At 36.7% G+C, this 20284-nt stretch overlaps 1 protein-coding gene across 1 annotated transcript in view; it reads left to right on the top strand.

The window, feature by feature from the left end:
• LOC136030907 (charged multivesicular body protein 5-like) overlaps positions 1-20284 on the top strand; it is an 87873-nt gene that overhangs the window by 41055 nt on the left and 26534 nt on the right. The window contains exons 2-4 of the mRNA XM_065710005.1: positions 2964-3115; positions 7649-7814; positions 14805-14928. Of these exons, the coding sequence (XP_065566077.1) occupies positions 2964-3115; positions 7649-7814; positions 14805-14928 (442 nt within the window). The remainder of the gene's footprint in view (positions 1-2963; positions 3116-7648; positions 7815-14804; positions 14929-20284) is intronic.

Genomic DNA, 20284 nt, shown 5'->3' with positions numbered 1-20284 from the left:
GGAATATAAATGACGACCGGGACACTCAAAGAGAAATTACAGACTGGGACACCGGGACACAAATAACGACTGGGACACAGGGAAAATAAATGACGACTGGGACACAACTGCAACCGGGACGCCGGGGGCACAGGGGGGATATATAGATGACGACCGGGACACAGGGAATGTTCGAGTAGCAATCACCATCAACAAAGCTCAAGGGCAATCATGACGTCATTATAAGATGACACTACAGACCGGGACACCGGGACACAGGGAATATAAATGACGACCGGGACACTCAAAGAGAAATTACAGACCGGGACACAAATGACGACCGGGACACCGGGACACAGGGAATATAAATGACGACCGGAACACTCAAAGAGAAATTACAGACCGGGACACAAATGACGACCGGGACACAGGGAATATAAATGACAACCGGGACACTCAAAGAGAAATTACAGACTGGGACACCGGGACACAGGAAATATAAATGACGACTGGGACACAGGGACACAACTACAACGGGGACGCCAGGGGCACAGGGGGGATATATAAATGACGACCGGGACACAAGGAATGTTCGATTAGCAATCACCATCAACAAAGCTCAAGGGCAATCATTAGAATAATGAGGTATAGATCTGAATACGGATTGTTTTTCCCATGGACAATTATATGTTGCATGTTCAAGAGTCGGTAAACCTGACAATCTATTTATATGCACAGACAATGGGACAGCGAAGAATGTTGTATATTCGCAAGTTTTACGTAGTTAAAAACATATATATATATATATATATATATATATATATATATATATATATATACTAGCTGTTGGGGTGGCGCTTCGCGCCACCCCAACACCTAGTTGGTGGGGGCCCCCCCTTCGCGCCCCCCCAAGCCCCCCCGCGCGCGTAAGTCGTTACGCGCCATATTAGTTACGCGCCATTGTAGTTGTGTCCCTATGTTCCACCTGTGAATATAGATATATATATATATATATATATATATATATATATATATATATATATATATATATATATATATATATATATGTTTTTAACTATGTAAAACTTGCGAATATACAACATTCTTTGCTGTCCCATTGTCTGTGCATATAAATAGATTGTCAGGTTTACCGACTCTTGAACATGCAACATATAATGGTCCATGGGAAAACAATCCGTATTCAGATCTATACCTCATGATTCTAATGATTGCCCTTGAGCTTTGTTGATGGTGATTGCTAATCGACCATTCCCTGAGTCGCCATCGTCATTTATATATCCATCGTATTTTATATATTTTTTTCTTTTTAGTTTTTTTGTAGTTTTTACCTTTTTTTTTAGTTTTTTTATTTTTTTTTACTTATGTCCTGGTCGTCATTTATACTCCCTGTGTCCCGGTGCTTTGTTGATTGCTAATCGAACATTCCTTTTGTCCCGGTCGCTTTCTCTTTGAGTGTCGTCATTTATTTAGATTGTCAGGTTTACCGACTCTTGAACATGCAACATATAATTGTCCATGGGAAAAACAATCCATATTCAGATCTATACCTCATGATTCTAATGATTGCCCTTGAGCTTTGTTGATGGTGATTGCAGGTCGTCCTTGTCTGGGTTGGGAGGATGTCATAAATAAGGATTTAAAGGAAATGGGAACTTCCTGGGAGGGTGTAAAGAGGGAGGCTTTAAATAGATTAGGTTGGAGGAGGAGCGTGCGTAGCTGTGTTGGCCTCAGGCGGCTTGGTGCTGCAGTGAGTTATTAGTAGTAGTAGTAGTAGTTTTCACCGGGTTTGATGCTGCTTTGGCATATCGGGCAGACCATGTTTTCTTCATTGACGGTTCTAGAAGAAAAAGAGACTGATTATTTCATACAACTTGTTTGTTCAGTAAATCCAGGCACAATCCAATCGGAATTCAACCCATCGCCGCCTAGAAGAACAAATTCAGCTTGAATGATACACAGTAGATGGTATTGCACAAATGAAGTTGAAAAGCAGAAATGAATATCCGCTCTTTTCCAAAATCAGAAGCATAATCTTAAACACTATCTCACTAAATACTTCTAATCAACGCTCGCGGATCCCAGTTTATTATTTTGTCTTTTCTTTGCGGAAGTAAATAAAATGGCACAAACCTTGTATATTGCCTTGAGAGCCAATCATCTAGCAAGTACTATAGTAGATGGCTCTACTGATTACATCACCTAAAGAATGACACTAAGGAATGGAAACCGCAAACTGGAGGGGGAGTCTGGAATGCTGGTTTGAAATTAGACTGTTCGAAACTCGTATTCTAAGGTACCATTCCTAGCTTGATAGGAAATGGTGAATCAACCGACAAATTATTAAAATAACTAGTTCACGTAGGTCAACTTTCACAGCCAATTTAGGTAAGATGAGGTACTTGACCACGTAAAATCAAGTTTTTAACTGCATTTTCGAATTACCGCCATTGATTCCAAAGGAAATGGCCAAATAGTGCAACAACCTCTTAATTTCGAGTTCCCCCCCCACCCTTTAAGGGTTGAAATGAGCATTAGAGTACGGAAAAAAGGAAAACATGAATTCATGTTTGGAGTCGGCATACTTGATTTGATAGGAAACGACTATTTAAACTCAGGAATATTTATAAACACAAAAGTGGAATTTTTCCCCTCATTTTTCCCCTTCAAGGGCAAATTTGGGATGCTTGTGTAGGGGAGACTCGGGGGGATTTTTTTGTGTGATTAAACTGATTTTTCTGAACATTTTGGTGTAAAAAAAATTCTGTTGCAATTTCCCCGAGGTTTGACCATTTTTATCTGTATCTTTCCTCCACTACTTGTAGAACCCTATCTTTTCTATGTTGTATTGAAAAGTTTTTTTTTCCCCTGATAAAAAATTAATCCGCTAAAATTGGTATTTAGAAGTAAAGTTGCTAAAATATTCAATTTAGCTTCTTTTTATTTTTGCGAGTTTCCATTTTTAGGTCGATGAAAGGGCAGATAATGTGGAGAAGAAAATTGCACAGCTTGATAATGAGCTTCGGAAATACAAGGAACAGATGAAGAAAATGCGAGAAGGACCATCAAAGAATGCAGTGAAACTCAGAGCCATGAGGGTTTTAAAGCAGAGGAAAACGTAAGTAATATTTGATATTATATTGCAGGCCTACTAGTATCTAAATTAGGCTTTGTGGTAACTGGTGAATGTTGGTAGTGCAAATCATTTTATTTTATCCTTACCAAGTTTGTGACTTTTTTTTTTTGGGGGGGGGTAAATAAAGATAAATTTTGGAATGCCAAAATAAAATGTACTTCCATAGGAGCTTCGTGTAGTTAGTAAGAATGCTAAGTTCGAAAACGATAAGCTGGGAGTTACTTTACTATATGTGGGAGTTTGACGCTCCAGCTCCCCAGCACTAGTGCTGAAACTACTTAGGATGACCCTTGTTTCGGTCAATGGCATTGTGATATTTAGCCACTCCCTTTCTCAGCGTTTTGTTTTTATTATCATTGAAAGCTCTTTTTGCTGGACACGGGTTCTGTTCACCTCTTCATTTGGTTGTTTTGACCAAGTGTAGTTAACGCTAAGAATATTCGAGACAGTAGTGGTTTAATGCGTTCAGCATTCTGGCTTCTTTGGTTTTTAAGGCCTAGTTTCTACGTGCATTTAATTGGACAGAGCAAATAACACCTTGATAGACCGTAGTATCTAAGACCACACTGGCTGTGCCACACAAACATGATAAAACGAAAAAAATTGTGACGAAAAAAAAAACAAGGATAATTCCACTCGGTGCTAAAAAGAAGAATAGAATTTAAATATTTCAGTGGTTCTATCCGATAATCCCACTTTCTAGGGCTATAATGAGAAAAAGGTTTAGATGACCAGAACACAATCTTTGAATCAAGGATTGTAAAAGATCCTCCTTGCCGGCCACCCATCTAGGGCCAAAGAAAAGCAGGTTGTCGCAAAGGGGGTGGAGGAAGGTCGTAAGGAAGGATTTAAGGGACATTGGAACTTCTTGGGATGGTGAAAAACCATCCCAATCCTTCTTGGGATCGGGGTTGCTTTGAATAGACTGGGATAAATAAACGTTCAAATAGGGTTTGGGATGGAGTAGGAGGAGCGTGTGTAGCTGTGTTGCCCTGTGGCTTGGCGCTGCAGTGAGTTGTTAGTAGTGACAGTATTTTTGTCGAGACTTTCGCTGAATCGACCTCAGCGTAAAGAAAGAAAACAAGTAAAAAATAGAGATCAAAGTCTTCAGGACAAAATAAAAACAAAACAAACCTTAAAAAATCTTTTCGTTTGTGATTTGTCCTAATAGATCTTTACTTTTGTTTCAATGCTGACTTGAGTCTTTTGCTAACCTAAGATGTTTGAAACGTCCAGTCCCTTTGTCTAAAGACGTTTGAAGTCAACCAGCCATACTGTCGGATATCGCCTCACCGTTGATATAGACAGCATGAGGGACTAACATAAGGGTTACTTCCCCTCCCCATTGTTTGTACCAACTATGCCAAAAAGGATTACAAGTGAAATGAAATTTTGTGCGAGAACACAAATGAAATATAAAACTGAAAAGCATAGTTATTCGCCTTCTTCTATGTTCACACCACCTTCACCTCCCCGTCACGTAGAAAGTCACGTTTATAAAGCTAGCAGTGGAGACATGTTGAAGTAAGTCAATAAAATTTCGTATTTCAAGCCTTCTTATCGAGGGAAACGTTGTAATTTTAAATTCGATGTTGTCCCGATACTCATATTTACTTCCCCTCCCTGTTGTGATGTAAAAGGATTTTTGGTCACTATCCGATGTACAGTATAACTAACAAAACAAAATTTTCACTTCTCGGCCTATGTAGCATATATATACAAAACTCGCCCAAATAAACTGGCTTATGATATTTCTAGGTTTGTTGGATTGTGAAAAATAGCGTTTTACTCAAAACACCAAGCCCAGGCAAAAGAAACTAAGTATTGTTTAAGATCTAAAAAAATCATTAAATAGCTTGTTGAAAATAAGAAACTAATTTGTAAGGCTCCGAATAGTCCTCCACCAGCTGTGATGTCGATAATGTTCCGTATATTATTTAGATTATCTCAAATATTAATCAAGAAATGGGATGTTATTTTAGTAAACAAAAAGTCATTTAGCAATATTAAAAATTAACGGACTAATTTATAACTCGTTCATTTCTGAAGTTATTATTTAGTCCTAATATTACCAAATCAGTTTCGTTTTGAATTTGTCCACAAAATAACCATGAATTATCAGTTTTAAAGCTGAAAAGAGAGCCGTTCATGGGATTGAATAAGTAGAAGAATAAGCGAAGATGATAAGGTACGTTGGGTAACGAAAAGATCGATCGAGTGGACAGCTTCTCTAACCTTAAAAGTATTATTGGTAAAGACGGTGGGTTTACTAAAGATGTTAAAAGTAGAATAGCCAAGGCTCAGGGTGTTTTTTCACAGCTAAAAAAAGTTTAGAAGAATAGAAGGATAAGTCTGCAAACCAAGATTAGAAAATTGGATGCTACGGTAGTGACAGTGACTAAATATGGTTCTGAAGAATAGGCGCTCTTAAAAACAAAGGAAAATTTTCTAGATGTTTTCCAGAGAAATTGCCTACGGATTGTATTAGGTACCCGGCTGACTGACCGTATCTCAAACAGTAAGCTGGTTCAATCCTGCTTTCTAGGGCTATAATGAGTGAAACGTTGAAATTGCTAGGGTACGTTCTGCGTATGAAGGATGACAAATTGTCCTTTCCGGCCAACCGTGTAGGGCTTCAAGGAAAGTATGTCTTCCTCGAATGGAGTGGGGGGGATGTTACGAAAGATTTATGGGAAATGGGAACTTCCTTGGAGGCTGTAAAGAAAGAGGCTTTGAATAGATCGGGATGGAGGAGGAGTGTATGCAGCTGTGTTGGTCTCAGGTGGTTTTGTGCTTTGGTGAGTTGTTTGTAGTTAGCAGTAGTAGCATATTCATTATTTAATTTCAGTTCAGTTCAGTTCCTTGTATAATTACAACACAAATATTTACAAGAGTACCATTCCAGTGGTCTCCATAAGGCTCCATGGCCCGTAAATTTATAATATATATGGCCCGTATTTGAATTTATAATTCAAAACTTAAGTAAGAATTTATTTATTTTTGTTATTTCTAATTTTTATGCGTTCATTTTTTCTGCTGATTTTCTTGTTTCGGCTGGCCTTCTGTTTTCCTTGCTATAGCTTGTGGTTATTTGACGTTTTCCCTTGTGTAATTTCTTACCTTCATGAATTGTCCGAGGGAGGAATTATTTTTAGGGTATATTCAACAAACTTTCTACGTCCAGCAATCTTTGCTTCTTCCTTATAGCGTTGTCCTTTCAGTGTATCAACGAATCTTGAAATCAGTATTTGTGAGTCTGGTTCAATAAAAATTAGTTTTGGTGATTTCCCGAGGTTAAAAAGTGACCGGAAACATCAGTTACGGTCCTTTTTATTTTCGGTTTTTTCTTGTTATTTTCCTAGGTGCACCAAAACTTATCAGTAATCTCATTAATTATTAAACAAATTACTACCCGTGATGTTTAGAAATTGTCCATCTTAACTGAGGTACCTCTCTCTCTATCGTGATTGATTTTTTTTCGTTTGAAACATACTCATCGTCACAGATCTACCTAAAATCGGTCTGTTAATTTCAGGGAATTTTTCTGTAAATTTTAGGGGTTTTCTACCTTGTGAAAAATTCTAAAGACAAAATGAGGTACCAAGTTACATGTCAGTCATAGGAAATGTTCTAAGCTTCAAAGAGTTTTACAACCAAAATAATAAAAATAGCAGGAAAAGGGTCTTTTAATTAAAGGATAGTTTAAGGTACAACTATATTCAAGGGCGTCCATAGAATGGGGGTCAGGATAGCTTCAGCCCTAAAGAAGACAAAATTTTATGTCCAAGTTCAATCTGAATGATTCTCCTATAGATAGATAGATAAATTTATTTGCACGAGAGCCCAATTGGGCCATGGTGACATACACAAAACGAGCGAAAGAATACAGCAACATAACGTGAACTGAAAAAACACTAAAACTGATAATTTAAGAAAATCATCACGATGCCTCATACCTACCCGGACGAACTTTCTGATATTGTTTGTAATTAAGTAACACCTACTTTTCAAATTTTCTAAAATCCAATCTCTCCCCCAGACTTCCCTACTAAATATTTCCAAGTGCAACTTACTCAACTCCGTTCATTCCCCTTAAAAATGATGCAAAGACTCATCCATCTCTACACACACAGGGCAAATGTAAGGACCATCCCTCAATCTACAAGATATATATTAACTCTCAGAATTTAAAAAAAAAAAATAGAAAATTACTGCACAAGACTATGGTATTTTTTACGGTATACGGTAAAGGATCTTCAAATTTTTCTAATATCTAAATGGAAATCCAACAACAGTTCTTAAGTGGAAAAACTTTTACAAATTTTAGATATATTCCTTTAGATACATTGTCTATAAATTACTTTCATTTATTTCTTAGAATTTGCTAAATGAAGCGTTGTCTAGCTGCCTTGTAAGGGAGTTCAATTGCTAGGTGCTATTATTGAAGTTTTCTGTTGGACACACCATCTTAGTCTTCCAACCTGTGTTGTGTTTGATATTGTTTATTTATTTTAGTTACGAGCAGCAACTCGAAAGTATGAGAAACCAGTCATTCAATATGGAACAAGCCAGCTATACAACTCAAATGTTGAAAGATACGCAGACTACTGTCAAAGCTATGCAAATGGGCGTGAAAGATATGAAAAAAGAATTCAAGAAAGTCAGCCTGGATGACTTAGAAGTAAGGTCCTATTTATTACAGCCCTTATAAAGTGGAAATTAGTCTTGGGTGTAATCTTAAAGGACAATTAAACCAGGCTAAAGCAATTAGCCCTAAATACAGATCTGTTTATGCATAAAATGGCTCTTATTAGATCTTTATTTATCTTCCAGAATAAGACGGAGCAATTCAAACGCAGAAAAAAGTTAAATTTTATGTAAGTATAGTTAAAAGGTTAATAAATATATTTAAAAGATGAAAGGTGAAAAGGCAAAAAAAAAAAGAAAATAAAATTAATATAAATGCCTTTATTTACACGAGCATTAGCATATGCATGTGCAAATTTAAAACCTTCAAGAATGATTCATGTTTCTTTTTTCCAAAAATATGTCGGTATACTTTGTTGTTTCATTTCATTTTGAAATTTTTGTTCAACTGCAGCCTTTTCGTAAGGCTCTGAGCTTGGTTATTTCTTCTCGTAATTGACTGATCTCAGTTTTTCTTCAAAGCAAAATTGAAGGTGACGTGAACACTTTCAGATGGATTGTTACTCACGGTTCTTCGGCCTCGTCTTCGTTTTTGTCCCCTTCCTTAGGTATGTCCTGTTGGTCAGGAATATTGGATTCTTCACACGCCGTGACGTAATCATGAAATTTGACAAAATTACGAGTTGGTTGTTGACGTTGATGCTCCAAATGCCTTAGGTATCGTGAAACCGACTGATATGATACTAACAAAGGAGGGTGGGTCCTTCTCGGTTACTCGAATGACACTAAATAATGCGCAAATCGAACCGGAAGCCCATGTTTTGTTTGACCAAGTTAAAATCAAGACCTTTCATGGGAATGTATATCCACGTAGCTTTCGATTAACCAACGAGTTTTTTTTCGTTACGCAGGCCATAAACGTTAGTTTAGAATTCCCCAACTGTCTGTTTCTGCGTTAGACAAGCATTACGCTTAGAGCAAAGAAATTTAAAGGTTTTATAATGGGGTCAAATATTTGTTTTTCTAATGTGTTAGGTTTTCCGTTTTATGTTAGTTCCACTATTGGCAAATCTCACTGTTTTTTTTTGGGGGGGGGGGGGGGAATTTCTATGTATTTTTATATATATAAAAAAATATGACTTTTCCGCTCTTTTATCTGTCATTTTCTCCAACTCTTTCTTTTCTTTGCTATTTCTTTAGATAATACCGTAAAATGGGTTGGCTTTGCACAATTTTCATGGTTTTTAGTCTCTAACTTTTGAACGGGTTGAGCTTTTGTCGCGATTTAAATTGCGTTAGTGCATAACACCATACTGCTGTTGATTACCTTGCTTAAAAAAACAGTCATAGGAAACATTTTTTTTGGGGGGCCAAAGACTTTATCCCAAACCTTTTTAATCCCTATTTTAAGGTGCTTTTGGACTATAGGAGTAATGTCAGTATTCCTGAGGGGTGGCTTTGGCCCACGAAATAGTTTAAAAAAAAACTTTCTTCATTAGACATTTTATTCTTCAAATATATAAAAAACTAAGCTACTGATTTGGTACTTCCAAGAGGTCACAGCTCTGATCATGGGTGTGTAACAATGTCCGGTTAAATATTCAAGAAACTCACTAGGTACGGTACCGGTACGATATTGGAAAGTCGTCTAAAATCAACTTCAAGGATGAAAAGAACTCAAACTGCAACAACCACAAAATCCCTCAGAAATCTGGGAATTCAAACACTAGTGATCTAGATGATGAACAAGTGTTAGACATGGCAGGTGGATTTAGTGGCTTTAGGAGATCAAGCTGTCCATACCAGATCTCATCCACTTCTTCTAGCCACTTCCACTTCTTCACTCCAGCCACAGCCATAGCTTTTATCTTTAGCCTTTTATTCTTGTGATCAAGCTGAGTAACTTCTCCTGGGGACCTCTCTTCTTCATATTCAAACTGAACAAAATCGCCCGGTTTTAGATGATTGTAGATCACGATTCCAGGCAGAGTCTCTTGCTCTCCTTCATCTTCAGACGAGGTTTCTGGTTCCGGTTCCTTGTTTCTATTGTTAGCAATCTTCTTTCCTTTTGGGACTACAGCTTTCTTTTTCATAGGAATGGAAGCACCAGTTCTCTTTCTTTTCAGTCTGACTTGATCAGGGTGAACTCCTTCCTCAAGCATCCTCGTCTCGGCTTCTTCTGTTTCTGAAGCTTCGAAACGGAAGTCTTCGACAGAGTAACTTTTTCCAGCAGGAACATCAAGACGTTTCTTTTTTTCTGTCCTTTTGGGTTCGTTGGTTCCGCGCATGTCTGTCAGCATGTCAAGAACTTTCTTATTGAGGACATCTACTGAACCTTCTATTGATGATGCCGAAGGCAAACGACTGAGAACCTTCGTTCTGTCCAAAGGTACTATTCCACTTTTTGCAAAGCCAGAGATCAGGTCTTGTGCTCCATTTGCATCCATCAGCGAATCTGTCAGCTCCTTTAAAAGCCTAGGAAAATGCTCTTTAGGCAACGAAACTTCTTTTTGACCTTCACCACGTGTCTTGAATCTTGTCAGGATCTGCCTCCACTTCACTTTCATTGGCCGAAAGAAGGCCACATCGAGCGGCTGAGTAAGATGCATGGAGTTCGGGATCAACGCTACAAAGCTAATGTTTTCTTGTTCACATTGTCTGATAATGTCCACATTGAAATGCGAGGACAAATTGTCGCCGATTACTACCTTTTTCCCAGGGAGCTTCTTCAACCAGGGCAACAGACTGAGTGTAAACCTGGATCTGTTGAATCTACAACCTTTAGGCCCTCCTTGGACCCATGTATTCCACAATTTCTTGCTTTTGTACACCACATAAGGAGGCAGCACTTCCCCTGCTACGTTACCAGTAAACATTACGGAAATAGCAGATTTTGTCGAGTTCAGTATTCTATCAGGGTACTTACTTCCACGTTTCGTCACTACTTTTTTATTCCCTGGGTCATCTGTAAGGTTAGTCTCGTGGTAGTTCCACACATTCTCAGGTGGTACTCCATCAACTTCCCGCTGCAAATGATCAAAGTATTTGTTAACTGCTTCTGCTCCGATAGCTGCTCTAGATTGTTTAATATTGCTGGCAAATCTCTCACTTAGGACTTTGTTCCTTGAAAGAAACAGCCGGAACCAGTCATCGCCAGGAATGTTGTTTGAGAATTTCACAACAGTTTTTCCATGACTGTTGAGATAAGACTAAACCAACTTCTTCATTTCAAATCTGTCCAATGGGAAACCAAACTCGGAGAGTTTAATTGCAGCGTTTGCTATCAACCCCTCTTCCTCCTCACTCAGCACTGTGATACCCCTGGGGCTAAGAGGGTGAGAATGGGTGAGTTTGTTTTTCAAAGTGCTTCTGGGTATTTGGAATGTCTCCTCTGCCTCTCTTTGTGTCATTCGACCACTTCTAATAGCTGATAGAGCATCTTGTAATTTTTGGTCACTGTAGTCCCTGCACGTTCGGGCCCCAAATTCTCTTATGTATGATCTCGGCATCTTCACATTTGTTTGAATCTGAAAAAAAAAGTTAGTGTCGACTGATCATGAAAAACAGCAGTCGAATCGCCTTCTTCTTTACTAAAATATGTGGGTCAATTTCACCCCATATTTTTTTTCTGGTGTGGTTTCTGTGAAATTTGATGTGGAGCTGCTCCTTGGTGGTATCGAAGAGAATGTAACACGGCATTGTAGTCACTGTTGATTTCTCTGTGTACCTGTAAAAAAAGCAAATTTAAACCTTTTACCCAGTGCTTGTCACCAGCCAAATTTTCAGGAAGTTTAAAATTTACAGAAAAGTCCTCTGTACATATATTTATTTTTCAGAGGTCTACTTCACGGTATGTTACTCAGTGCTTAAGCCCATTCTTTTCCGTGATAGTATTTGTTCAACCTGTGAAAAAAGGAAGGCATAATTCGTTACCTGTGATAAACGGCAATCCTTTAAAACTCTTAATCCAGGCTTGGGCCAAAGTCACACACGTGGGCAAAGTGACCCCATTTTACGGTACTTCCTTTTCTTAGGTAATACATTAACACAGTTTAACCGTATTTCCTTCTGTATGTCCTAGACTTCTGTTTTCATATCGTAACGGTCTTAGCAGGTAACGATCCTGCATCTCGTAGGCGCATGAAGGTGATATCAAGTCATCTACATTGCTTTACTGAGTAAAATGTTTAGTTTCGACTAGAATCGAAAATGCTAAAAGTGCGTTCAGCTGAACTGACATGTTATATTTGCTGCCTCGAATTTCAGCTGAATTATAGGTACTTTGGCAAGTGTATTTCTTTTCCCGTAATTTTAGGCATGGCCTTCGAACTTGTGTCCAACCAACACCAAAAAACTTTTTTGACGTGCTATTGGTATTAAGGTGAACTCATATAATTCCTGAAACATCTCTAAATAAAAAAAAAATTTCTCATTTGGAGGTCTTTTTTTTCAAAATGTGCTTTAAAATTTTCGGTTGCTACGGGTTATTTTTCGTCCAAGTCAGCTTGGATATAGATATAAACATAAGCCATTCTCCCAGGCCAGCCTGGGAGATTTTGAATTCAACTCGTGTTTTTGACAGCACTTGTGTTTGAACCGAGATAGAAAAACGCTTTTGACTTTCGTCCAATCACCATGGGTTATTCAGAAGTAAAATCTTTTTTTGACAGCACTTGTTTTTGAACCAACACAGAAAAACGTTTTTGACTCATTACTGCTACTAAGATAAACCTGTGTGATAGTTATCATTCTTGAATCATCTCTAAATGAAAGAAATTTTCTCATTTGACTGTCTTTTTTAGAGCGTTTTTTGATTTATGGTTACTGTGGGTGACCTAAATATGCTGAAAGTAACCATAGTAACCGAAAATTCTTGCTAAAAATGTAGTATTTTTAGATTTTCGGTTACAATGGGCTGCTGTCCGTCCATGTCAGCTTGGACGAATTAGAAGTAAACTTCTGTTTTCTATAGCAGTCGTGAATTGACTAGTTGTTGACTAATACTGTAATTATCAAGATTGTTGACTAATTGACTAATTATCAAGATAAACCTGTGTAATAGTTTTAATTCTTGAATAATATCTACATGAAAAAAGTTTTCTCATTTGACAGTCTTTTTTCAAAATACGGTTTTAAATTTTCGGTTACCATATGTTATGTTCCTCCATGTCAGCTTGGATATATATATATATATATATATATATATATATATATATATATATATATATATATAACCCATTCGTTCGATCGTCCGATATTGCGCTCAGCATAATCACAAATCCCACGTACTCTGAATTTTTGAGGATAAATGCACTGTGAGAAACGTATTTACGCTTTGCCAGAAAAATACAGAGAATCAAAACGATTTGTGAGGTGGATCGTTTGGCGTGAAAGACCCAGTTTGATGTGCTATTTCAAACTTTTCGTTATGCAAAACTTTCTGATGCCTCGCAAATATTATTAATTTTCAGTTTTCATTTTTCAAAGTTATGGTTGGAGGGAAATAGACAATGATAGATAGAATTGAAAAAAATTCAACGAAGTAAAGTGAGTTTTTCAATTGTTTGAAGAAATAGGAGATGGAACCCTTTATCAAATTAAACATGACCAACCAAACACATAAAAAATATTATATTTCATTATGAATGTAATAAATTTTCTCGTTTTTAAGTAAAAAAGAAATGTACAGGGAAAGTAATCCTTAATTTTCCTTATGCACATTTTCTTGTAAATTCTTTTGATCAAACAACTCGCATTTGCAAATTCGTAAAATTCTATTTGTGTACAACACGTAGTATGTGTAGATGACGCATAAAAGAGGAGTCAAGAGTTAATCGATTAGTCCTTTAATGGAAAATGTTACCTTGCTGCGGAATGATTTAAGATTAGTAGATAAATAAGACGTAGACGAGTGAATGCTTTGTCCCTTTATGTTAGTGTTAGTTTTGCATAAGAACTGTTACCAAAAATGTTTATCTGCTTTATGCTGGGGATCCGAGAAATAATTTTTTGCCACTCCTGTTGCTCCAGAACAAGGTCTGTAGGACATGATGCAGCCCAGTCAAGTAATAACTGCTATCTTTAAAAAAAAGGCTTGGCCAATGACGTCATCTGCATGTGCACCCGCTACCCTCATCCTGATGAGCTTTCACGCCTGCTGCCACCGTTTATCAAGCAGACCAGACAAATCTGTAGACTTTTAGCTCATACTGATTACCTGAATGAGAATATGGCAAGTAAAAATTGCTTTGTTTGCTACTGCCAATCCATGAGAATCATCTCTTTACGGCAAGAAGTATTTCACTCATTACATTTGATCCTACAATGTGTAAAACTTTGTGGTTGGACTGGTAAAAGGTCCAGTGCTGTATTTGACACTTCTGATGTGCGCAGTGCCGCGAAACATGTTATACAAAGAATTACTTATGGTTGGAGGGAAATAGACTTTTGGCTTCTTTTCACTTTTATGTTTTCTCCAAATGCAGTTAAATAAATTTAGGATTAAATTTGAGGAGAAGTTAAATTTCTTGTTTTATAGAGAACTACGTGTTACTAATAATTATCTAAAAAATTAAAAACAAAAAGTAAATTACTGCTATTAATGAAATTAATCACTTTTACTTATAAGTAAAATTACATTTACTAACTAAAACATGTTTCATATAGAAATTAATAAAATCATAATTAACACAGAAGCGTTTACACAATAAAGAGCGATAAGTCTATGTTTTTATAATCACAGTTATATAAATGGAATAATCGTAGAAACAATTGGGTGAAGGGCTCATTCGATTGCAAATTAAAAGCTATGGTGGTATTGTAGCAACTTTAATAGTCTATATTGCTGTATTTTTGATATAGTTTTAACATTGATGTACGAAGGGGGGGGGATTTCTTTTGATGAGTTGGAAGGGCTCTTGCTTGAAATTGTTTTCCAAATAACATAGGATAATTTCCCTACGGGTTGTTCATGTCTATGGGTCGAATCAGGCGCGGCTTTGCTAAGGTATATAAATCATTTTAGGATCTACAAGATGATTTAGCTGACTTACTTGAAGATGCAAATGAAGTTCAAGAAGTTCTGTCAAGAAGCTATGCTACCCCTGATGTCGATGAAAGTGAGCTTGAGGCGGAGCTCGAAGCTTTAGGTTGGTTCTTAATTTTTGTTGTGTTTTTAGGGGGGTGGGTCCTCCTTTCTCTACTGAATTTCCGTTTGATGCATATCGTATATTAGATGTATAGACAAAGGATAGCCGAATAGTTTTGATGCTTGGTCCCCTGAAAATTTGCTAATTACTTCTTTGGCCTTGTTTATAATTAAATTTAAAAAAAAGTATTTTTTTAACTGAAAGTAAGGAGCGACATTAAAACTTAAAACGAAGTTTTAAGTTAAATTGTTCCGTATATGAAAGGGGCTGTTCCCTCATCAACGCCTCGCTCTTTGCGCTTAAGTTCGACTCTTTCTCTCAACTCTACTTTTTAAAACAGTAATCCCCCTGAAAACGTCTGTACACTTCCCAATAACCATTACTATATGTAAACACTGGTCAAAGTTTGTAAATTGCAGACCCTCCCACGGGGACGGGGAATAAGTCGTCTCCAAAGACATAGTTATAAGGTTTTCCGACTATGTTGAATAAAATGGCTATCTCAGAATTTTAATCCGACGACTTTGGAAAAAGATGAGCGTGGGGCGGGGACCTAGGTGCCCTCCAATTTTTTTGGTCACATAAAAAGGGCACTAGAACTTTTCATTTCCGTTAGAATGAGCCCTCTCGCAAAATTCTAGGGCCTCTGGGTCGATACGATCACCCCTGGGAAAAAGGGCTTGAAATTTCTACTATAGGGTTCTCTGATACGCTGAATCTGATAGTGTGATTTTCGATTCTATGACTTTTAGGGGGTGTTTCCCCCTGTTTTCTAAAATAAGGTAAATTTTCTCAGGATCGTCACTTTTGATGGGTAAGACTAAACATGATGAAACTTGCATTAAACTGCGATCCTTTGATGTAACTATTGGTATCAAAATTCTGTTTTTTAAAGTTTTGGTTACTATTGAGTCGGGTCGTTCCTAACTACAGTTCGTCACCACGAACTGTTTGATATATATATATATATATATATATATATATATATATATATATATATATATATATATATATATACATATATATATATATATATATATATACTAGCTGTTGGGGTGGCGCTTCGCGCCACCCCAACACCTAGTTGGTGGGGGCGCTTCGCGCCCCCCCCCAAGCCCCCCCGCGCGCGTAAGTCGTTACGCGCCATAATAGTTACGCGCCATTGTAGTTGTGTCCCTATGTCCCACCTGTGAATATAGATATATATATATATATGGTTTTAACTACGTAAAACTTGCGAATATACAACATTCTTTGCTGTCCCATTGTCTTTGCATATAAATAGATTGTCAGGTTATCCCCCTGTTTCCCCCGGTGTCCCCGTTGTAGTTGTGTCCCTGTGTCCCGGTCGTCATTTATATTCCCTGTGTCCCGGGTCCCGGTCATCATTTGTATCCCGGTGTCCCGGTCTGTATATACATTCGTTTTTTAGTTTTGTTTTTCTCCTTTATTTTTTTCCTTTTTTTTTCTTTTTTAGCTTATTTAGATTTTTAGATTTTTTAGTTTTTTTTATTAGTTTTTAGTTTTTATTTCTTTTTAGTTTTTTTGTCCCGGTCGTCATTTATATCCCCCTGTTTCCCCCGGTGTCCCCGTTGTAGTTGTGTCCCTGTGTCCCGGTCGTTATTTATATTCCCTGTGCTTTTTTTTTCTTTTTTAGTTTATTTAGATTTTTAGATTTTTTAGTTTTTTTATTAGTTTTTAGTTTTTTTTTCTTTTTAGTTTTTTTGTAGTTTTTACCTTCTTTTTAGTTTTGTTAATTTTTTTTTTTACTTGTGTCCTGGTCGTCATTTATACTCCCTGTGTCCCGGTGCTTTGTTGATTGCTAATCGAACATTCCTTTTGTCCTGGTCGCTTTCTCTTTGAGTGTCGTCATTTATTTTTTTCTTTTTTAGTTCTTTTAGTTTTTACCTTTTTTAGTTTTTTTTTAGTTTTTAGTTTTTTTAGTTTTTTACCTTTTTTTAGTTTTTTTAGTTTTTTAGCTTTTTTATTTTTTTATTAGTTTTTAGTTTTTTTGTAGTTTTTGCCTTTTTTTTAGTTTTTTGTCCTGGTCGCTTTCTCTTTGAGTGTCGTCATTTATTAGTTTTTTCCTTTTTTTTTTTAGTTTTTTATTGGTTTTTACCTTTATTTTAGCTTATTTTTCAGTTTTTTCCTTTTTTTTAGTTTTTTTTTATTTTTTATTTTTTTTAGTTTTTTACCTTTTTTTAGTTTTTTTAGTTTTTTAGCTTTTTTACTTTTTTTATTAGTTTTTAGTTTTTTTTTGTAGTTTTTGCCTTTTTTTAGTTTTTTCAGTTTTTTTTTTAGTTTTTTATTGGTTTTTACCTTTATAGTTTTTTTAGTTTTTTAGCTTTTTTATTTTTTTTATTAGTTTTTAGTTTTTTTTGTAGTTTTTGCCTTTTTTTAGTTTTTTCAGTTTTGACGTCACCTGATCCAGTTTTTTCAGGTGACGTCACCTGACACATCCATCCACACATCCACAGACAGACAGACAACTTATTTTTATATATATAGATAGATATATATATATACAAGTTGTTTGTGTGTTGTGTGTTGACTGACGTCATGCATGTTTGTCGACTGACGTCATTACAAGGATTGAGCATTATGCCGTCATGAAGTTGTTTGTCGACTCACGTCATGTTTGTCGACTGACGAAATTAACAGACCGGGACACCGGGACACAAATGACGACCGGGACACAGGGAATATAAATGACGACCGGGACACAGGGACACAACTACAACGGGGACGCCGGGGGGTACAGGGGGGATATATAAATGACGACCGGGACACAGGGAATGTCCGGGACACAGGGAATACAAATGACGACCGGGACACCCAAAGAGAAATTACAGACTGGGACACCGGGACACAAATGACGACCGGGACACAGGGAATATAAGTTACGACCGGGACACAGGGATACAACTACAACGGGGACGCCGGGGGGCACAGGGGGGATATATAAATGACGACGGGGACACAGGGAATATTCGATTAACAATCACCATCAACAAAGCTCAAGGGCAATCATTAGAATAATGAGGTATAGATCTGAATACGGATTGTTTTTCCCATGAACAATTATGTGTTGCATGTTCAAGAGTCGGTAAACCTCACAATCTATTTATATGCACAGACAATGGGACAGCGAAGAATGTTGTATATTCGCAAGTTTTACGTAGTTAAAAACATATATATATATATATATATATATATATATATATATATATATATATATATATATATATATATATATATATATATATATATATATATATATATATCTATATATATATAAAAATCAGTTGTCTTTCTGTGGATCTGTGGATCAGGTGACGTCATGTTTCTGTGTCGGCTGACGTCATGTTAAAAAACTAAAAAAAGGAAACAAAAAGAAAAATAAAGGAGAAAAACAAAACTAAAAAAATAAAAAAAAAACTAAAAAGAAAAAAGAAAAAAAAACTAAAAAAATGTAAAAACCAAAAAAAAACTAAAAAGAAAAAAAGGGGAAAAATACAAAAATTTATTTCATCATTTACCATTTCAAAAACGAATGTATATACAGACTGGGACACCGGAATACAAATGACGACCGGGACACAGGGAATATAAATGACGACCGGGACACAGGGACACAACTACAACGGGGACGCCGGGGGGCACAGGGGGATATATAAATGACGATGGGGACACAGAGAATGTTCGATTAGCAATCACCATCAACAAAGCTCAAGGGCAATCATTAGAATCATGAGGTATAACTAAAAAAAACTAAAAAAAAAGGCAGAAAACTAAAACCTAAAAAAAAGACCAATTCAAAAACGAATGTATATACAGACTGGGACACCGGGACGCGAATGACGACCGGGACACCGGGACACAAGGAATATCAATGACGCCCGGGACCCTCAAAGAGAATTCACAGACTGGGACACCGGGACATAAATGACGACCGGAACACATGGAATATAAATGATGACCGGGACACCGGGGGGCACACGTTCAAGAGTCGGTAAACCTGACAATCTATTTATATGCACAGACAATGGGACAGCAAAGAATGTTGTATATTCGCAATTTTTACGTAGTTAAAAACATATATATATATATATATATATATATATATCTATCTATATTCACAGGTGGGACATAGGGACACAACTACAATGGCGCGTAACTAATATGGCGCGTAACGACTTACGCGCGCTGGGGGGCTTGGGGGGGGGGGGCGCGAAGCGCCCCCACCAACTAGGTGTTGGGGTGGCGCGAAGCGCCACCCCAACAGCTAGTATATATATATATATATATATATATATATATATATATATATATATATATATATATATATATATATATATATATATATATATATATATGCAAAAATGCACGCTGGAGGACTAAATAAAAAGAAACAAGACAAGAAGTACATAGAGACAACAATGACATTCTCAGTCAGCAAAAACACGAAGCAAAACAAAATAAATTTTACTTATAATAGAAAACACACCTTAACTGGCCTGATTCAAACTTTATCTTGTCAAATCTCATAATACTCATACTTTAAACATACATAATGCAAAACTATTCTAACTTGGCCTAATACAATTCAAAACAAAGTTAACTGTTTTGTCAAACCGCTTTCTGAAACAGTCTTTGTCAGACTCTCAGGTATACGGTTTCTCTCTCTCTCTCTCTCTCTCTCACTCTCTCTCTCTCTCTCTCTCTCTCTCTCTCTCTCTCTCTCTCTCTCTCTCTCTCTCTCTCTCTCTCTCTCTCTCTCTTTCTCCCTCTCTCTCTCTCTCTCTCTTTCTCTCTCTCTCTCTCTCTCTTTCTCTTTCTCTCTCTCTCTCTCTCTCGAAATTGTAATTCTAAAACTTATAGAAAATTGTAATTTTAAAACTTGGGGTTGCGCATTTTACAGAATTACATAGCTCGTATTCTAATAAATATGCGTTTTAATTAACTTGCTAAGGGGATATAGGCTAAAAACGAAAGACTTATTATTGTTGTAAAGCTGTGATATAACTGACTTACAGTATTCAGCATGTAAGTTCTGAATTTAACAAAAATGACATGTCGTGCATTTAATAGGATTTCTCTTTTCGCCTTTTAACTGTTGATAATTATCATATATTAATTAATGCATATATGCATTAATAATATGCACCAGGGTTTAGCCCCCTCTTTTCCTACCTTCATAGTCTAGAGTTTTGGTCCTTTTCATCAGTATTAATGTTGGTTATGGAAAAAGATCCAAGAAGATTGCTCCAAATCACATTATTATTTTTCTTTTAAGCTTGTTATATATCTCTCTCATTATCTTATTATTTTAAATCCACTATGCCCCTCAAGTTTA

Source organism: Artemia franciscana, chromosome 9, assembly GCF_032884065.1.
Source record: "Artemia franciscana chromosome 9, ASM3288406v1, whole genome shotgun sequence".
NCBI classification, from domain to species: domain Eukaryota; kingdom Metazoa; phylum Arthropoda; class Branchiopoda; order Anostraca; family Artemiidae; genus Artemia; species Artemia franciscana.
The sequence above is the reverse complement of the archived record's forward strand: the minus strand, read 5'-3'. Positions and strand labels throughout refer to the sequence as shown.